Here is a 21,454-nt window from a genome sequence, read left to right as displayed (position 1 = left end):
TGTTTTGCACAAGCCTACACAACAAAATTTCTTCTCCGTAGGTGTTGGATCAAAGGGGATACTATCTCCTCACTCTAATAGCTAGGATCATGGGCATTAGACACTTTCAACCGTATTCATGATTTCGTCGAGTCAGGCCGTAAGATCTTCTGGCCCTCAGCTCTTGACGTGGGAATAGCTGCACTTAATGGTAGTAAAACCATGCAACAACAAACACCAATGGTAAAAGTTCTTAGCAGATCATCTTTGCTCATCCTAATTCACTGGTGTAGGACTTGTTCGACTCAATTGCATATGGTTTCAACGGCACAGTTCGCCCAACTATCCATGAAAGATAGTTACTGTAGTCGGTAAGACACAAACATTCGCTTTGGTTTGTTATATATTCCTTATATAATCAACAATGAAGGAAGATTTGACCTAAAATGAAACCCTTGGTCTGCTAGATTCATATATAGACAGCAACAACATCAATGAAGCGAAATGGTCTCACTCAAGACAGAGGGGCAGCAACGACCAATAAATTTTTAAAACTGTGTTACATGGAAAGAGAACAAAAAGGACAGCGTATTATGTTTGTTTGTTCAGACTAATTTCTTTTACGTTTATGAGTAAGTACCAATACGTTTCTTCCCTCTCTCTTAGTTATGGTGAAGGAAGCACAACAATACATCCTAACGATTAAGTTAATCATAAATATTTCATTCTGATATTTTATAACATCTCTTAGTTACAAATTTATAAAACAACAGCATGTTAAATTTCAGTTGACCATACCCAACATATTAATATGCAAACATGAGCTTATTAATGATATATAAGCGAAGTAAAACAAGTTTCTACAGACGAAGTGAATAATACAAGTCATTGACAAAATAATAAAGATCAAAAATAACATTCAACACAATCTCCTTACAAATGTATCGCCTCGTTTACATGCATTGATCTAACGCATTGAAAGCGACTACACCAGAAGATAATTTTCATCTTCATCGTATAGATGAAAGCGAAAACTAAAAAACAAGTCCTGATGTAGTCACTTTCAGTGCATTGATCGAAGCAATAAACTGGTCAAAAACCGAGTTCTGTGATCTTGCCAATACAAGGGGGAGCAGAAGAAGATTGATGATAGATTCGCTACAAAAAAATTCTCAAAAATGAAAGAGAGAGGTGGTTGATATATAGCGAACGAAAGAAGATATAATAAAGGAGAGACAGAAGAAGGCGGCGTACAAGAGTTGAAGAAAAGAAACCCTAAACGAGTAGAGAAACCCTAAAAGAATAAAGAGAAGTCTCAGATCAAATAATGGGCCGAGATATGGGCACATGCGACCCAAGTTTTAGTAAAATTCCTAAGATACTAGTTTTGTTTCCATTACAGTAAACTTTTGTTTGGTCTAGCAAGTAGCAAGTAATGAAATGCACAAATTTCATGGTGCGCAACAAATGTGTAAAAATTTTCATTTTCATTGGCTGGGTTACAAATTCTCTAGCTTATGTAGCAACATTTATTTGCTTCACTTACTAACAGTGATGTTTAGTTTTTCTTTCATTTGTTTTTGTAAAACAAATTTAAGTTTTAAATATTAATATTTATTTGTTTATATACTAAACTATTTCTCTACATAATATATAAGTAATTTAAATAATTTTTTTATGCTAATTTGTTGTCATGGATTTTCTTTTGGGACGCTCCATTCAGATGTTGAAGAGGATCGAGGATGGGAGAGGAAGACCACTGTGGTCTGTGGGGAAGCTACTTACGGATATGGGAGTTTTAAGGGTGAAGAGAAAGCAGAACCACAAAAACACTACAGAGAACTCATGGCCGCAAAGCTCATCAGCGGCCGTTATTGCCTTCTTTTGCATGGAAGACACGTGTTGCAGCGTGTTCTGAAGAGTTTGAATTGCTCACAGGTGGATAGGATACTGAATGGACCAAGTGCTTTATATGGACTTAATTTGTATTGTAATTTTTCTTGGGCATGTTGTAATTGATATCTTTTGTTTGTCTATTTGGGCTATAATCAAAAGATGGTCCAACAAAAAAGAACAATAAACCTCTACACAAAAAAGGGCCGTTCGAAAGAAAATAACACGAGTACTTCTTACCTGAAGAGTAAAGATAGGAGGAAAGCACGTCCCTTATAACCGGAACACACGCGAAGCAGCACAAATACACGTGTTGGCGAAGCTCTATAATCAGAATCAGCTCTCCTTGTCCTTGGGATTGTTATCTTATCTCTTAATATTTAATGCTGCCACTAATCTTTCTACTAAATGAAAACTTATCCTATTTGAAATACGATTAGTAGGAGGATAATGGTGTCCTTTTTTTCTTTTCTTTTCCAGGGATAATGGTGTCGTGAGCATATGCTTATTTAGATAAGGCATATATTATTATAAAACATGAATAGTCATGTATACAATATTACGATGTGGTAATAAATACGATAATATCCGTGAGGTGTTTGAATCGTCCTATAGAGAAAATATATTTTTATGAAAAATTTGTTATAAAACATTATTACACCTTGCATTGTGAATTTGTGAACAGAGTGGAATGGTCATGGAGTAGATAAGACAGTAGTATAAAATAAGAAAACAATAACATTAATATTTTATTCTGATTACAGGAAAATTACTATAGAAGCTTCCTTTTTATCCAAAAAAGTAAAGGATATATAATCCAATAGAAGAATTGCATAGAAGAAGGGTGGAGGAGGAAGCAAAAGGGAAGTGTCGTGTTTATTTATTTCTTCTTCTCAGTCTCATACATATCCACATATTCGTAGCTCAATCTCAGCCTCGTTTGCTCAATCTATCGAGAGAAATTGTATAGCTACTGATTGGTTTAGATTCTTGAATGGTGACGAATGGAATGCGTGTTGGAAAATACGAGCTTGGGAAGACGCTTGGTGAAGGAAACTCTGCGAATGTCAAACTCGCCAGAGATACTGTTTCAGGCCAATCTTTCGCCGTCAAAATCATTGACAAGTCTCGTATCTCTCGTCTTAACGTCTCCTTGCAGGTTGTTCCATTTTCCATCTCTACTTTTCTTCCTTAGAATTGTTGAAAGGTGGATTCCAAGGCTTACAAAAATCGATTTTGACAGATTAAGAGAGAGATCCGCACACTCAAAGTGTTAAAGCATCCAAACATTGTCAGATTGCATGAGGTAATTAATTACTCATTTATTTGGAAAAACTTGGATACCTGTGATTGAATTATTAGTTGTGGAAGAGATGATAACGTAAACATTCACAATTACAGCTTACGTAAGTCAGAATTCTATTCTTGTGTACATTTTCTTTTGAAGAAATTATAATGTTTTAACACGACGATTTAAGTGTTTTAAGCATTAAACTGTGAAACTCTTTTTGTTTTTGTTTGCTTGCGCATAAATATCTTTGATTAGTTGATTTTTTCTTAATTTTAGTTATCTTCTAATTTTTGTTAAATTAGTAAACACCCAATCTTCCTTTTGACGTCGCTAAATAGCCACGCTTAACTTTTAATTACTTCCTTTCAATTTCCAAAATATGTTTCCTCATTAATTGGCCGACCATGGATTTGATGACAATTTCAACTCTGAGGTCGGACCCCAAAAAATAACGATTATAAATACCGACAGTGGCATCATGTTCATGATTTAAAATATTAGTCCTAAGAAATCCAAAAATAAAATGAAATCTAAAAAGAGTCAAATGACAGCAAATAATTTATATATATATATATATATATATATATATATATATAATTTGACATATTCTCCTTGAATTAGTAAACACGTAATCATTTTTTTCACGTTGTTAATAGACACGCTTAACTTTTACTATTTATTTTCTTAATTTTAAAAATATTCTTCCCCACTAAATGGCTGACCATGAATTTGATGACAATTTCAATTCTGATATCGGTCCCAAAAATTACCATTTTAGATAACGACAATGGCATCATGTTCGTGATTCTTAATATCAGACAATAAAAACAAAATCCAAACATGGCCAGATTTTAAGCAAAAAAAAAAAAAAAAAAAAAAAACATGTGTCAGATTACAATTTTTTTTTGTCGGCCAACTCATTGCCAGATTACATGAAGTTGCTGTTTTTATATATTTTAGTTTTTAGTAATTTCTTCTTCTTTTTTAATTGAGTGGCAAATTAACTCCCCAAACTTGTTTTACACTGATTGATTGCACAGAAGCTTATGTGTTGAGAAGATTACTTACAGAAAGATAAAAATTATGCTTGGAAGTTCATTAATTTTTAAAATTTATAATATAAATATTAACATTTTGTATTATAATTTCATTCGTGACACAAAATAACCAACTCTTCATGAAATAATTTTTGCACAAATTTATGGAAAATCTTGAATTCTTGTGGTTTAATCTGCTTGAGGCATAAATTAATTTAAAAACTGCTTGTGGAAAAATCCCAATTCGATCCAAAGTTTATATCAATTGGGTATCAGATTGTCGACAAAAAAAAAAAAAATTGGGTATCAGATTTTGCATATTATTGGAAAACAATGTATGGGTGTACCGACCAAATTTTCGGGCCTTCATTATTTGTTTTCTTATTTATAAGAAAATTTTGACCAATAAAACATTAAATTTATTTGTTTACTTGTGAAGAAGTATCTTCTTTTCTTCTTTTTTTTTTGCGGTCAAGAACTTGAGAACAAGTATCTTAAAGTCGTTTTAAATTTTAATTGTTACTTCTCCTCCTAGATATCTTCATTAATGTTGCTAAATAGCCACTTAACATATACTCTCTCTGTTTTATAAATATATATATTTGTAGGAAAAAAATTGTTTCAAAAACATATAGTTTCATATTTCCAATACATTTTTATCAACTAATAATAATTAATAGTATATTTCAAGAAAATTAATTGCATTTACCAAATTCTTATTGGTTTAGAATCATGAAAAATATAATCACATAAAATTATGCATTTAATACTTAAATTTAATATGTTTTATTAATATTTGTCAAAAGTCAAAACATGTAACATTTTGAAATGGAAGGAGTATAATAATTATTTTGTAATTTTAATTTTTGTTGACTTCTATTTTTTATAATCAAATGAATATGATACGTCGAGATTGAAGATTAATTTTCTTGCAAGCAACCAAAATAGTTGGTTTTACGCGGTAAATCTAGTCATATTTGGTCATCGTTTTTTCTTGAAGATGGGAGGTTTCCTGATATTTTCCAACTTATGGTTCCCAAGTTTTTTATTTTAAAATTCCTAAGAATATTTTAGTTTCATTGATATGCCAAATCTTTATTGTTGACATGCAGGTCTTGGCTAGCAAAACCAAAATTTACATGGTCCTTGAATGTGTCACTGGAGGAGACTTATTTGACAGAATTGTAAGATCCATCTATTGCTACGGCGACAGTTTGTTAGTTAACCAAAATGTTGTTGTCTAAAAGAAATGCTCTGATTTTTCTTAGCTCTCCAAGGGAAAGCTTTCCGAAACAGAAGGAAGAAAAATGTTTCAGCAGTTGATTGATGGACTCAATTATTGTCATAGCAAGGGTGTTTTCCACAGGGATCTCAAGGTCTGTTGTGTCTACACGTTTTCTCGACCCGTCAAAGTCTTCAACTGTTCCATGTAATATGTGCCACATTATCTGATATCCAATGTTCACTTGCTGTAGCTAGAGAATGTTCTTCTTGATGCAAAGGGGCACATCAAGATCACTGATTTTGGCCTTAGTGCTCTCTCTCAACATATTAGGGTATTTTCCAAATATCCTAAAACATATATACATTAGCAGAAAAGCAATACATGCCCTAAAATTTTTCGGGGTTTGACATGTTAGGAAGATGGGTTGCTACATACAGCATGTGGAAGTCCTAACTACGTCGCTCCTGAAGTTCTAGTCAACAAGGGCTATGATGGAGCATCATCGGATATATGGTCGTGTGGAGTAATCTTGTATGCTATTCTTACGGGATGTCTCCCTTTTGATGATACAAACCTGGCGGCTATTTGCCGGAAGGTACTGCTTTTATTTTTCTCTACAGTTTATTTTATGTTTGAAGAAACATAACAAAGCTACTGCTATTTCAGATAGTCAAAGGGGACCCCCCGATACCTAGATGGATATCACCGGCTGCTAAAACCATGATCAAGAGAATGCTTGATCCAAATCCAATCACGAGGATAACAATAGCAGGTATTAAGGCCAATGACTGGTTCAAACATGACTACATTACTCCGTCCAATTGCCATGATGAAGACGATGCAATCTCAATCCAACATGTAAGACTATGTTGCCTCTTATCCTGGTTCTTGTACCAAGTGCATTGCCTTGATCAGAGTCTTGTCTCTTTGGTTATTATGATGAAGGTATATGAAGAAGAGAAGACCTCTGATTCGCCAACCGTCATCAATGCCTTTCAGTTAATCGCAATGTCATTGTTTCTCGACCTCTCCGGTTTGTTTGAAACAGAGGTAACGATACCTTCTCGTCTTCGTTTGCTCTTTTATCAAGACTACTCTTTGCTTCACAATAAACGTGTCTACCTCTGTGCACTGGTGCAGAACGTGTCAGAGAGGCAGATAAGATTCACGTCAAATAAGCCAGCCGTAGATGTGTTTGAAATAATCAAAACAGTCCTTATGGAGATGGGTTTCTGTGTACAGAAGAAGCACACAATGGTGATTTCTTCTTTTGCTCTTATCTACTACTTGACATGTCTTACTTTTTCTTTAACTGCAAGGTTGAGATGATGTACCTAATTTAAGTGGTTTCTAAAGCTGAGAAGTGATGTTGCTTCAGTTAAAAGCACTCCGAGAAGAGAGTACTCGGAAAGGGCAAGGCGGGTTATCAGTAACGGCTGAGGTCTTCAAGATAATCCCGTTACTGAATGTGGTTGAACTGAGAAAATCACATGGCGATTCATCTATATATAATCAGGTATTAATAAATTCAAGTAACAATTATTTGGTCTCTTTGTATATTTTTCTTCAATATTGATCTAAAACAACTTATTGCTTCTGGGTTGGTGCAGTTGTGCGAGAGATTATCAAACAAACTGGACACATGATGTGTCACACGTACAACGGCTTTTAAGGTACCAGTAGCAGAAACAAATGTCGACTATTCAAATTATCCAGGATGAGAGGATTTATGTAAAAACAAGTTCAATTATCTTTTTTATTTTTTGTATAAAATCGGTACATAACGTTTAAAAAAGAATAGATAATCAATATATTTCGTTTCTGTATCTGTGCATAAGCAGCACTTAAATATATAATTTAAGCATATGATCTTTGTTGTGCAGCTGATTAACTTGTACATTATAAGCAAGTACTTTGTCCCTTTCATCGTTTCCTATGATGGTCTAGAATTTCAATGGTAAAATAACTTAAATAATATATTAATACTTATTATAATTTATATGATGATCTATCACTATTTTGATGACAAAAAGATCGATTACTATTTTATTGTAATTTATTTAATAAAAGTTAGTTTGATTAATAGTATTAATTTAGGATTAATATTTGAGAGTATATTTATTTCCTAAATATACTGATTTAAATTCTGAAAATTTAAGATTTTATTAAAGATATTTTAGATTGATCAATTTGAAAAAAAACCACATAAAATATGTTAAATTGTACTCCATCTGTTTCATAATAAGAATCATTCTAATTTTTGCTTGTTACATAAAAAAATGTCACTTTACATAAAAAGTATCATTTTACAGTTTGCAATTATTTATAAAATCATTGCAAAATGCATTGATTATATAAATAATTTTATTTATCACAAATAGTATTGGTTATGGATGTATGATTAATAACAACTTACAAATATTTCGTCACTTTTTAATCTTATGAAAAATGTCAAAGTAACACTTATTAAGAAACAAAAGGAATATACACAAGCGGAATTTCATTGCCTTGCATTAAGCTACATTAATTTCTTTATTCGTTAACCAGGAATCAACACAATCACCATGATCTGGATTCATGCATCTCGAATATTTTATTTTTGGAATAGATCTGGAGCAGATCTCGAATTCAAATCTGAATATCTGATAATAAGCTTGATTAAACGCAAAAATATATTTGCAATAAAGAAAAACATGACAATTCTAATTCATATATTCATATATCAAATCTCATACCATTACTTCCTCCATTCAGTTTTCATATGTAATACATAATATAAGTAGTTACTAAAAAAAATTATTTATTCGATTTTATGATGATAAATATTAGCACAAACAGAAACACTTAATCATAAATTCAGTGACATTACATTTTATACACTGTTTCTTACAATTACCAAGACCTTGTGGTTGTTCAGCGTGCAGCGAAGTTTTATGTTGCAACATAAATTGATGAGTTTCTTTAGGTAATTGACGTTCTGCTTCTATATTTTTAGATGTTGCCATTGTCATCGCTACAAAGTACAAACCCAAAAGGTGTTATTGAACCATCAAGATCATATAATGTAACAATGACTATATAATGAAAATTTGAGAATTATGTAAATCGAAGCATATCAGATGTAATTTTCTCTACATTTCCTCTTTTTTTGTTCATGCATATAAAATATGAATTTACCAGACATAAGAACTATGAATAGAACAAAAGCGAACTTCATTGCTATTATCGCCATTATTTTAAGTTTTAGGATATACTATTATAAAAGTTGTTGAAAGATTAGTTATCGTGATAATGTTTTATAGTATGGATAAAAGTAAGCTTGTTGAAAAAGAAGGATAAATGATAAGCTTTTAGACAAAAAAGATCTATCTAATTATAAAACTGAAATAAGTATCAACAAATTCCATTAAAATTAAGATTTTATCAATTTAATTTATTTAAAAAATGAAATTAATTAAAAGTTTACCAGAATCATTTAAAATACATATCTATAATTTAAATATTTTACCTATATAAAGTTCTATGATATTAACTTTTATCTTATTTATGTCCCAATCTTAACATTTTTCTGAATCCATCCATGATTTTATTATTCTCAAATTTCATATAATCTAAATAGATTTTTTGTTAAAATCTAAATAGATTTTGTTTTCAGTTATCATGGATTTTGGGTTATACCATGTCTAGTTTTTGGCTTGCAATTAATAGAAATCAGAACTAAACATCACTAGTGCGTCCAGAAAACAAAGTTTCCGGCTAATTCCATTTTGGCTTCATATTCAAATAAAACGAAATAAGAAATAATTTATTTTATTTGGATTTTGTTATTGGTTTTATTTCTATATTATCAATTTCCAAAAAAAAAACCAATGACAGAGAAAATATCGTTGACTGTTCAAAATGCCCTAAAAATAATTTTTAAATAAATAAAAAAAAAAACAAACCTAACTGTTTTATCAAAAAGAAATTTTATTATAAACAATATCTTTCGTCTTATATTATTTATATCATGGAAATACCCAAAGCTAAAAACTTAATAGAGAAAAAAGCTCATTTGTTTTTATTAATAAAAAAACTTCATGATATTCCTCCTTGAACTGTAGCACAAACAAAAGAATCAAAGTTTGCTTCTCTAGTTTTATTCAAAAGGTTTATATTGATTATGCACATGGTTCAAAATTAGATAATATACATAAAATTGTAAGAAAAGTGATTTTTTACTCACTTTTTTTGTCAGCAAATACAGACTCATACTTTTTATGCTTAAAATGTATGTCAAATTTTTTATTTCATGCATTAACAAAAGTTAATCCAAAATTTAAAAACACTAATCAAATTGGTGTCTTTTATTTTTAAAATAGTATCTTGAAAGTTATTGATCATTTAATCTATTAAAAATGAAAAATCAGTAATGTGAAAGTTATATTTTTAAATACAAGAAAAACTTGAGAAATGAAGAATTTAATTTTTTAAGAAATCTAAATATCTGAAAATCCGATCCGAAATAACTGAACTCGAACTAAAAATACCTGAATCCGACCCGAAGTATAGAAATACCCGAACGATTTTATTTTCATATACCGAAATATCCAAAAATTCAAAGTACCTGATCTGACCCCGAACGGATATCCGAACACTCATCCTTATCAAACTGTACTTTGACTAAAAAAGAATCAAAATATACGTAGTGACACCGGTTAGTTGACAAAAATAAAGTGCAGAGCAGAAGTCAGAAATGTATAACTTTAGCAAAAAAAAGAATTGGGGTAAAAATGTTAAAACCTTTAGTGAATATCATCATCTAAAATATTATTTTAGGTAAAATAAAACATCTTTTGGTAAAAATGTTAGCAATATGGCTGTGTGGCGTGGTGAGTGCTTTCATTTTTCCAAAAAGCATCTACGTATTGAAATTTGGTTCTTGAATTAAAAACACTAAATTGATTCTATATTTCAAAGACAAAAAGAGGAATAGATATATCAAACCGGGAAAGAATTTAATTAGAATCAGTCAAAGAAGCAGCAGAGATTTAAATTAATATTCATCTTCATATTATCCCAGCAGAAACTAAATAAACAAGAAATCAATTAAATGACATTTAAAAATATGATATAATTTATAACTATTTATTTTAACATATATTCTTCTTTAAGTTATCAAAAAATATTTTATTATAATAGATACATCATACCTGTTATTTACGATTAGTAACAGTATATAGCTTTTCAATTTTAGATTTCATTTAATGATAAAAATATCAAATAAATTTCTATTTAATTGTTTTAAATTTCAACTAGTTCATGATATTTTTCAACTATTTCTTATATGTATTTAAATATATACTTTTATCATTAAAATCTTAAAATTTCCAAAATTTATATTTTACATTTTATTATTATTAAATATAAACTATGTATTAATATTATACTAAACATAAACTATGAATTAGTAATATATTAATTTTTTTTTAAAATAAAATTTATTTTTATATTTAATATATTATATGAAGATAATTAAATTACTAAATTAAATCATAAAATAAAAGTATATAATTTAAAAAATATAGATTAAAAACTATATTTAAGTAAATATGTACGTAAGACGCAATTTTAATCTTTTTCAAATAAATTTATCTTTACAAAAATAAAGCTTAACTTACTAGGATAATTTGAAAATTACTCTGTTTGTAGTTTAATTTTTGAAAATACATGTCTTTTATTTTTATTTTGGAAACTACAATTTATTACAATTGATAAGACAATTTTCTCCAAATTCTAATTAAAATTATTTCAATAAATAGAATATAAATTTGAAAATAATAATATTTTTAGTTATTTTTAGGGTAAACATAATATAAAACATGTTAGTATTTAATATTATAAAATAGCTTTGATAGATCTTATTAAATATTTTGAAATTATTTTACATATTTTATGTAAATAAATCTTCTTCAAAAAATTACGATAACAATTCAAAGAAATTTACGCTTTTTCAACAAAAATCACGTTCTTCATGCATCTACGTTCCAAACAAACACAAAATGTAATTTAGGGCAATGATAAAAACAAAACAAATCTGGTTTGAAGAATTGTTTTTTGTTGCATCTGTGTGTCTTAAATCTCTGTTGTACTAGTAAAATGTCCAGCACTCGTGGGTCGGACGTAGTGAAGAATTGGGATGCTGTGAAGTGGATCCTAAGATACGTGCGAGGTACAAGTGACTATGGGCTTATGTTTGGTGGAGAAGTGCAGGATTCGGTTATTGGGTTCGTGGATTCAGATTATGGTGGAGACCTTGATAATAGCAGGTCAACTACGGGGTATGTATTTACTCTTGCAGGAACACCTATTTGCTGGAGATCGGTACAACAAGGTATTGTAGCGATGTCAACCACTGAAGCTGAATACATGGCACTTGGAGAAGCAGCTAAGGAAGCAGTGTGGGTACAAGGACTTGTATCCGAGTTGGGTGTTGATCAAGAAGGTGTTCAGCTACACTGTGATAGCCAAAGCGCGTTATGTTTGGCTAAGAATCAAGTGTATCATGGAAGGACGAAGCACATACGTATAAGGTTTCACAAGATAAGGGAGTTAGCAGCTTCTGGAGAAGTCTTATTGGAGAAGGTGCATATGTCGGAGAATCCAGCTGACATGTTGACCAAGCCTGTTACAACGGAGAAGTTCAAGCATTGCTTGAATCTGCTCCGTGTTTGCCAATGCTAAAGAAGCAATGGAGGTTCCCCCCAGAAGATAGACGGGATAAGGAGTTTTGTAGAGATTTTTCGTCAAGGTGGTGTTTGTTGCATCTGTGTGTCTTAAATCTCTGTTGTACTAGTAAAATGCCCAGCACTCGTGGGTCGGACGTAGTCAGCTGGATTATCAGTTTAGGAAAGTTACTATTTCTATTGGGAAAAGGAAATCGGGTTTTTTTGAGGCTGTATAAATATGGGTCTAAGGGTTTGTAAATTATTATCACATCATTAATAAGAAACCCTAAACGGGTATTTGCCTCAATACGTTTTCTTCTCTATTCTTCTTCTAACATAAAATGACGGCTGTTCACAACATTTTTACATAAAATTTGGTTTGAAGAATTAGAAAAAAAAAAATTTTTAAGCATGTATTGAAAAGGACCTATTGCATAGAAAATGAGAAAGATCATCAGAACCCACCGTGTATACATTTTTGCTGAAATACATATACCCAAATTTCTATGAATTTTTTTTCGTAACTTTTTGGTAATTATTATCTCAGAATTTAGTTTTGAAAACAAGAGAAAGGAGAACATGTTTGTAGATTTTCTTTTTATCAGAAAAATGTAAAAGTATTATTTAAGAAAAAAATAATATATATTTTTGGGTTGAATTTGCTAAATTAAGTAATAAAATAATATAATGAAAAAAATATCACAATGACTATAAATATTTAGATTGAACAATTTAGTCTTTTAACTTATACAGAAATGTAATTTTCAAAAAAGTTAAATAAAAGTGTATTTTTCAAATTAAAATCTCATATAAGAATACTTATCCAATTTTTTTTTAAAAAGGATGTTATTCGTGGATGTATTTTATAGAATTAAATCTAGACACAATCTACTGTTATTAAATTCTAATTTTAAATCTTATGTTATTCAATGAATGATTTAAATTCAGTTTTTAAAATCTAATGTTATTCAAATTTTAAAGATTTTAATTTTTTTTGTACTTTCAGTTGATTTCAAATCAATACTTATGGAATCTAATGAATAAATGAGTGAACTCAAAATCCAAGATATACTGTAAAAATTAATTTAAAAATTTAAAATATGATAGATTACAAATCTTTGATCGAATAACACCACATTATATTCAAATTAATATTAATCAAACTTTAATTTGTAAAATGGATTTTCTTAAGATTAAATATTAAAATTAGATCTAATTAATTTATCTCGACAAGAAATCAGATCAGTACATTTAAATAATTAAATTGTCCTATACTGATTCTCGTATATATATATATCACATATTTTTTACAATGTATTTTAATAAACTAAAATACTTTTTTTATCATATGACGCTGGCATCCATCAAGAATGAAAACTTTTGGGTTCTGTTTTATTTTTTTTTTTTTTTTTTTTGACTTAATTCTGTTTTATTTGTTGTCATCTAACTAAGATCCATCACTGGCAACGGCTCTATTTATTTGTAAGATCAATAAGGCGTATGTTGCAGAAATGGCAAGAATTTTAGAATTATGTCGAACTCCAGTATTGGTAGATAGCTGATTCAGAGACGTACCCGAAGTGAATGTCTTTTTTTTTTTTGATAATTTTTTTCTGCCGAAAACGAATGTTTAATTTTTCCCTATTGAAACACGGCACTGAACTGACTCCTTTCTTTTTGCCTTTTAACGTAAAAACGAGGCAAACTGAAGAAAAAAACATCAATAAGAAATGATGGGTAAAGTGAAGAGATAAATATTTACGACCAATCGTTTCAACCGCAGATGTTTCCATTGCAGCACAAGCTGTAGATGCTATCTTAATGCCGATCCCCCAGCGCCTGCCCCAATCCTAGCAAATCCAGAGGTGCAAAATCAAAAGAAAGATGCCGCTACATCTGCAGCTAGCATTTCTATAGAGCCATCAGCTCTTGACATTGATCTGATGGTGGAATTTTCCCTATCTAAATCAGTTATTACCACATATAACTTATGGACTCGATGAATCATCCAACCAAGCATAAAAATTCTGAAATTCATATAGAGTGGTCCAAGAAGAAAAAGAGGATCGTCCAAAATCATTAAAGGACACGATCATATTCAAGTACTCGTCAGAGACTCCCTTTGATAATCATCACAATGAACCGGCTGAGATTTTTCATGAAAGAATTGGCTGCAAAGGAAAGATGCCGTGAAGTGGCGCATACCGGAGCCATGTAAGTTTAGTGCATAACGTCCTTTAATTTGATTTATATATTTCTAACCATCTAACACTTCTATTTTGGATGCGGGTTACATCAATCATATGGTTGGCGACTACGAGTCAGATCTGAGGAAAAAGTCGGAATAGCTGGAGAGAGATATGATAAGTTCAAAGAAGATGCTAAAGTGTTCATGGAGCATGTTAGAGGCATCATGTCTGAGAATAGACGAGTTACTTCCAAGCTTAAGTCAGCCAAGGACAAGATTTCCAAGCTCTCCGTTCAGCTTGAGAAGGCCTAGGTGCCGATCACTGTCTCTGAGACTGAGAAAGACAATCGTGCGAAAAAAAACTTTTCTCTAAGACTTGTCGACTAAGATGTCTCGAGCGTGTATCATGGAATTCAGTGCACTAAGTGCCAATAAATCCACTACAGGTTTGCCAATAAATCGACAGAATGCAATAGTGGGTCAAAATTCTTGTTCAATGCCACATTATAAATGAGAAGATGCTCGACAAGATAGTGGGTCAAAAGTTTGCCAATAAATCCACTACAAGTAAAAGAGCCAATAATGCTTGAAGTGCATTGAATTCTAGGATCATGGCACTGCAACTACAAAAGATGTCTCGAGCTTGTAGACGTCAAGCTTGAAGACCTTGGTAAATCTGTAAGGTCCTTCTCAATTGGTGTCGAACTTACGAGCTATCAACTCTCTTCTGTATTCTCAAATAACTTACGAAGAATGAGGTGGCCGAACTCCAGAGGTTGATGGCAAACCTTCTGTTCTAACTATGATTTGAACTTGATTTGAACTTCTTTATTTGATCAAACTATGTCAGCACCAATTTCAACCTTTCATCCGGATAAGCTATTCCCCGATAATTGCATTCATGTTCAGTGTAATTACCAGAACACGTGCGGGCAACAAATTGTGTCATGTGGGTTGTACATAGCGAGCTTATGCATATGGAAGTTCAGGTTATTTTGCAAGTTGTATCATCTGTCTGAATGTTTAGACTTCTATGTTTGTTACTGTAATATGATATACGTTCATCTCTTTCTATCTTCTCTAATTATCTGTCCAGTTCATCCTTTGATAGGTTCTTTTTTTTTCTGTGATTTCATTGCTTATGATGTCGGCAGACTCAAAATACCTTTTTATTTTTCAAGTTATTGATTTGGCAATTGCAACACTTTTGATGGGTTTGTGATTAATACTTTTGCATCCTTTTTTTCTTTTTTTTTGTCAAACACCACGTTTAGACCGGTAAGACGTTGTAGCACACCACTTTATAAAACATACATTATTTCTATTAATATAAGGTTATAACCTCCCGAGTACAACACACGATACGTTACAAACGTAGTTTTTATATTTTTTGTCAACCCATTGTAAACATTATTATACAATACACTTATACGACATGCTAGTTTCTTTCTTTTTTTCAAGATACATCATACATCGGCCACACGTAGGTAGCCTTTTTTGGAAGGAAGTTCGGCAGTCTTGAAACCCTTAGGAAACAACTTCTTTGCCTCTTCGTCTGACACAGCTGGTGAGATAACAACCGGTTCATCCGGTCTCCAGTTAACCGGAGTGGCGATCTTGTTCTGATGTTTGGCCGCCATCAACAATGAGTCTAAAGCCCTCAACACTTCGTCCATGTTGCGCCCCGTGGTGGACGGATACAAGAAACTCAACTTTATCTATATAAAAATTCATAATAAATCATATATACATGCAAAAATAGATGAGAATGAAATTATGACATATGATCATTTACCTTACAATCGGGGCCAACTATATGAAGGGCACGAGAGGGACCGTTCTCAATAGAATCGATCATGTTAAGCTGAGGGATGATCTCTTTGTTCGGGTCAGCGATTATTGGGTATGTCACTTTGCTTCCAGGCTATATCAATTGTTTATGTCGCAATAAAAGAAGAGCAAAATGTTACTTACAATTAATTAAAACGAAAATAGAATAGGTATATCAAAATATTAATTAGTTTTATGTCATATGCATCATGCATGCATGAAATTAAATCTTACCGTAAATGCCTCAATGTCGGGGATCCAATCTTTGTGCGACTGTATGTCGTCACAAGACAAACCAAGGAGCTTCACACCTCTCTGCTCGAACTCATGAGCGTATTTACCCATCGCACCAAGTTCGGTTGTGCATACAGGCGTGAAATCCCCTTTGAGTCCATTCGTCAATAAAGAGAGAGCAAATTAGTTGGAGATTCTCAATATATTAGGAAGAAAAAACGAGACTTGACCGGGTTAGTCAAGATCTAAGGACTTTCTATATACCAGGGTGAGAGAAGAGGACGGTCCAAGAATCGGAGAAGTAGTCATGGAGCTTGAAGTTCTTGTGTGTCGTCTCCACCTCTAGGTTTGGCACCGTGTCTCCTAGTGTGATCCCTGGCATTTTCTTTTTCTTGTTATCGAAATGAAAATGTGTGTATCGATGGATAAAGGTGAGTTGATGTTCGGTTAAATAGAGATCACATAAACTTATAGGTGCAGAAATCAAAGTCAGAAAAAGAATCTTGATGTTCAAACGGGATGCATGCAAAAGAGTAGCACGTGGCGTTCTCACAACTTGGCTTCGCGCCACGTATGGACGTGTCTTGTATGATCTTCGAATAAAACAACTCTTTTACGTTTCGAGAAAACTTCGAACGCGGACGATTATTTAATATTTTCTAGCTAGGGACTCGAATATTTGTATCACTTGTACTCGATCTCGTATAATAATCGACAAAAGTTTGAGTTTACAGTTCCATTTGGGCCGAGATTATAGCTGATGGACTAATGGAAAATTTTCTGACGGAAACGGTGTCGTCAAATGGAGAAGACCAAAGCCTCCGACACACTAGAAGGATCACAACTGGTTAAGCGTTTCGTGGAAGGAGCCGAAACTTCTGTTGGACCGGGAGGCTCTCTAGTTTCTTCCTCCTCTGTTTTTCATTCAAATGTCTTCTTTCCTTCTTTTTTTTTTCCGTTGCTGCGTTTTGTTGATGGAGTTTGGGGGTTATACGACGTGTACAAGGTTGCGTTTAGGCAGCTTGACTATGCTCTAATAATAGCTCTGATTGAGAGATGGAGACCTATTGAGAGAAAGAGACTCAAGAACTTAAAAAGATTTCTTCATTAACTTAGAGATGAATGAGTGAGCGGATGCTAGGATCATCAGGGGCATCTCAGCAACTCGGGCATCCTGCTTTGCTTCAATGGACAGGTCTATGCGTGACAGGCTCCTCTCCTTCCCTGCAACAAATGGCTCTTCTCCTTCCTTGCTCCAGCTTTCTTTCTGTTTTATTGAACTTTATAGTTAGCCAGCTTGCGGTCTTTTGCTTTTGCAACAGCTATGTAAACTAAAAAAAGTGATATAAATTTTAACATTTGCACCAAAAAGAAAAAAAAGAGATGAATGTACATGTGGTTGAGCGTTTATATACAAGCAATGCCGATCCTATTATTTTATGAGCTGGGAAAAAAATAATATATTAGACCTATAAATTGACATATTTAAGAGAGAAAAAAAGAACATCTATCCTATTAAAAGTGAAGTACAACTAGATCATTACCCGCTCGACCGAGCGGGAGTCATTTTGTTTTTATCTTTGTTTTTACTAAATGTTATACATGATCGCCAATATGTATTAATATAAAAAATTTTGATAAATAACAATGTGTACTAATGTGTTTAAATAAGCAATGTGTTTAATTACTAAATTTGATTTTTAAATTTTATGATAACGTAAAGTAGATTTTTTCTGTATTATTTAAAATATATAGTGCTATATATTTTGTATTTTCAACATTTATCATACAAAACTTACATTGGGGTATTATTTATATGAAAATATGCATAACATAATATATTTATATATTATATAAACATATGCACATCCGCACGGGTTTTATTTTTAAAATGTATTATATATTGTTTAGTTTTATGTAGTATCGAGTTTGTATAATTAAATTTTGTGTTTAAAGAACTATATCAAAAATGTCTTTCGTATGTAAAAATAACATTTTGCAAGCGCGAGTTGTGTCTTTTTATTGTAACACAAAATTTTATATAAAACTTATGTTTTTTGTACATTACGAAATTTAATTTTTTAAAAATAATTATTATGTAATTTCAAAGTGAATTTTATCTTTGAGTTCTAATATATTTTGTGTGTAATGGTTCAAAGCATTTTCGATATATATTATATTTCAGTTTGGTTTGTTTTTAGTATTATTGTATAAGTATAATACTATACAATATTACTATATTCTATACAATATATGAAGCTATGTGTTATTTGTTTTAGAAAGTAAATTAGGCCCAACGTAGTTATAAGAATAGTCATATCTTTATGTATATCTTTATGTATGTGTCTATGACTTATCTACCTAATGTTATTCGTACTAATAAAATTAATATGACCAATGAAAGTATACTGATCAATTTAAAATGAATTGTATAGGGTAATTATAGAACGATTAATATATTTAGTATTCTTAGTATATATCTTATTTAAATCGACATGTAATAAATGTAAAAATCGTATATGGAATATGGACAAAAAGAAGAACTATATTTAAGGAAATACATCAATGCAAAGTTAGACTATGGTATGTATTATATATAAAGAATGAGACATTTAATTTTAATATATGAAGTCCACTTTTAAAAAATCTACCTAGAAAAAGTTGTAATGTTCATGTTTTAATAAGATAGATTGGGAAATAACCCTGACTTCTATTCATTATTTACGATGTTATGCAACTGATTTAATTAAAGATATTTCTAATTAATCCAAATCATTTTTACGCAAAACTCACCTCCAGCCCATTACGTTTTTTTTGTTGACAATTTGGGTTAAGTTTATTTTAATAACCTATAACGTGATTGACATGGACGAATTTTTATTGCATATCATGATTTATAAAGATTGTGTAACTTTTATATTCCCACATATAACTAAAGCAAAAAATCCGATGTTAATTCAAAAATGTTAAGTAATCAAATATTCCTTAAATCTTTGAGAATCTTAATTATTTAGCATATTTAAGGTTTTAAGTTGATAATAAATATTAAATATAATTATATTTTCTGTGTTTTCTTGCAACCCTAGAGTCTTCTTTTTCGATGTGAATGGTTATTTTTTATCGTCTAACTTTTTTTTTTCTGAGTAAAATAGTTGGATCAAAGTTGTTACACATCTAGATGGGCCTTTCTTATTCAACATTTCTTTTAACATGTCTATCACCAGCAATTAAAAAATCCATTTACTAATAATATCATTTGCTTTAATTATGTATATTAACTAAATACATAATAAAATATTAACATATTGTTTGAAATTGGAATTCGAATTTACTGATATACATAAATTCTGTCAACCTGTATATGATCTTTAACCTAATATTGTTAATAATCTAATATTAACTTATGAATTAATAAATACTAAAACAAAATATTTAATTCATGTGAATGAGAACAAACCGATTTTGATAAAAAAATTGTCAAATTTTTGTTGTTTGGCTATAAAATTAACAAACTACCACAGATAAACTATATGATTAACAAAAATATGTTTTGATCATTTAGATATAAATAACTAATGTAATTCACCATTGACAATTTTTTATAGCGCTATATAATATAAGAAACTTAATATCACAATTATATAACCTAAAATAAATATATATTATAATATTTTAAACTGAAAATGAACATCCGCGCGGGCGCGCGGGTCAAAGTCTAGTTTTATTTATGCGACAAGAACTCAAGCTCATGACCTCTACTCTTGATGATAGAAACCACAACCAACTCAACTAAGGGCATTATTATCGGTAAAGGCCTTATTTTTTTTTTTTTTTTTTTCTGCTTTTGTCCGAATTAAAAAAAACGAACCAATCGCAGACCGATACGTGTCAGTAAAGTCCGCGAACAGTTAAAAACACAACAAGGATGCTCTTTAACTAACGACTTCTGCTTTTGGTTTTTGTGTTTTTCGTGGGTCTCTCCACCTTAAGAAACAGACAGACGACTACAATAATATTAGTCTAAGAGACTAATCTGTTAACTGTGGCTGAAATATTTATTTATTATTGGGCAGCCGGAAACATCTGTTTCGTTCCTTCGCTTACTTTCAAAGCCAGCTCTGTTATTAAATATAAACTGAGTATAAACTGGGGTATAGTAGAAAGTATAGCTCCACAAGTATGTATCATCTAATACGCCTTTCCTCAAGCTTCTGAAACTCAATCCGAAGCTGGAGTAAAGAGGCTTGACACTGACACACGGTAGAGAATGGAACGAAAAGAACTAGAATGTAGTAGTTTAGTGAGAATATCCACATGTCGATCATTACTAGATACATGAATAAACTTCAGAAAATTATTATTGGCTTTTTTATCAACTTTTTTTTGATCAACTAAAAAAACTATTATTAGCTAGATCTGGTATTATATGACAATCAATTTTGATGTGTTAGTACGATAGGGTTAGTAGCTATATAAATAGTAGACTTATTATCGTCGAATAGCTTTGCAGTGTTTCGTACATCAATTTTCAAATCATTCAGTAGTTGTTGTAGCCAATTAAGCTCACAAGTAACTAATACCAAGCTGCAATACTCTGCTTCCATGCTTCTACAACTCACTGTATGTTTCTTCTTACACTTACAACTGGTCAAAGACATGCCCAAATAAACAGAGAAACAAGTGATGGAACATCTTTTATCAAGACATGTAGCCCATTGAGATACAAATTTTTAGAGTTCTAAAAAAAGTGGTCAGTATACTTGGTTGCTAGAAATATCCTAAAGTATGAATCTGATGTTGTATTCATGGAGTTCAATATCACTGAGTTTCAAGCTTTCGTTTGGAAAATTAAGGTTTCTTTACTGATGTGCTATTTTATTTGGTAGTTGGTAACATGACATGTAGCAGTAACAAGAAATCTTACATGTCATCATATGCGATGTGATAATAACTATTTCAGATATTTGGGAGCCTGATGTTGAATTCTCCGCCTCCAAGCCTTACACGCATGAGCCTTACCAGGCATTTTTCCTGTTCGAATATTTACATCAATATGGATTAATTCTTTTG

General features: G+C 31.2%; 2 protein-coding genes across 2 annotated transcripts; one reads left to right on the top strand and one right to left on the bottom strand.

The window, feature by feature from the left end:
• Positions 1–2,498: 2,498 nt before the first annotated feature.
• Positions 2,499–7,301, top strand: LOC108863151 (CBL-interacting serine/threonine-protein kinase 17). The gene is made up of 11 exons (XM_018637477.2): positions 2,499–3,031; positions 3,116–3,178; positions 5,313–5,384; positions 5,469–5,576; positions 5,676–5,756; positions 5,841–6,020; positions 6,092–6,283; positions 6,371–6,475; positions 6,566–6,682; positions 6,804–6,941; positions 7,036–7,301. Exons 1-11 carry the CDS (start codon positions 2,867–2,869, stop codon positions 7,069–7,071), a joined length of 1,257 nt encoding a protein of 418 aa, XP_018492979.1. The 5' UTR covers positions 2,499–2,866; the 3' UTR covers positions 7,072–7,301.
• An 8,319-nt stretch (positions 7,302–15,620) lies between these two features.
• On the bottom strand, positions 15,621–16,812 carry LOC108860944 (1-Cys peroxiredoxin PER1). Its single transcript, XM_018634781.2, has 4 exons — positions 16,649–16,812; positions 16,385–16,533; positions 16,116–16,244; positions 15,621–16,038 (listed from the first exon to the last, which is right to left on the bottom strand). The coding sequence occupies exons 1-4, from the start codon at positions 16,764–16,766 to the stop codon at positions 15,787–15,789; spliced, it is 648 nt and encodes a 215-aa protein (XP_018490283.1). The 5' UTR covers positions 16,767–16,812; the 3' UTR covers positions 15,621–15,786.
• Between the last annotated feature and the right edge of the window lie 4,642 nt (positions 16,813–21,454).

The sequence above is a fragment of the Raphanus sativus genome, chromosome 5 (assembly GCF_000801105.2).
Source record: "Raphanus sativus cultivar WK10039 chromosome 5, ASM80110v3, whole genome shotgun sequence".
Lineage (NCBI taxonomy): Eukaryota > Viridiplantae > Streptophyta > Magnoliopsida > Brassicales > Brassicaceae > Raphanus > Raphanus sativus.
Note: the sequence above shows the minus strand (reverse complement) of the source record. Positions and strands in the feature narration are given on the sequence as shown.

Coding starts and splice junctions, on each gene's coding strand:
- LOC108863151 (XM_018637477.2), top strand. CDS start 2,867: ATGGTGACGAATGGAATGCGTGTTGGAAAATACGAGCTTGGGAAGACG. Junction 3,179..5,312: donor ACATTGTCAGATTGCATGAG/GTAATTAATTAC, acceptor GTTGACATGCAG/GTCTTGGCTAGCAAAACCAA. Junction 6,476..6,565: donor CCGGTTTGTTTGAAACAGAG/GTAACGATACCT, acceptor GCACTGGTGCAG/AACGTGTCAGAGAGGCAGAT.
- LOC108860944 (XM_018634781.2), bottom strand. CDS start 16,766: ATGCCAGGGATCACACTAGGAGACACGGTGCCAAACCTAGAGGTGGAG. Junction 16,245..16,384: donor CCGACATTGAGGCATTTACG/GTAAGATTTAAT, acceptor CAATTGATATAG/CCTGGAAGCAAAGTGACATA. Junction 16,039..16,115: donor TAGTTGGCCCCGATTGTAAG/GTAAATGATCAT, acceptor ATTTTTATATAG/ATAAAGTTGAGTTTCTTGTA.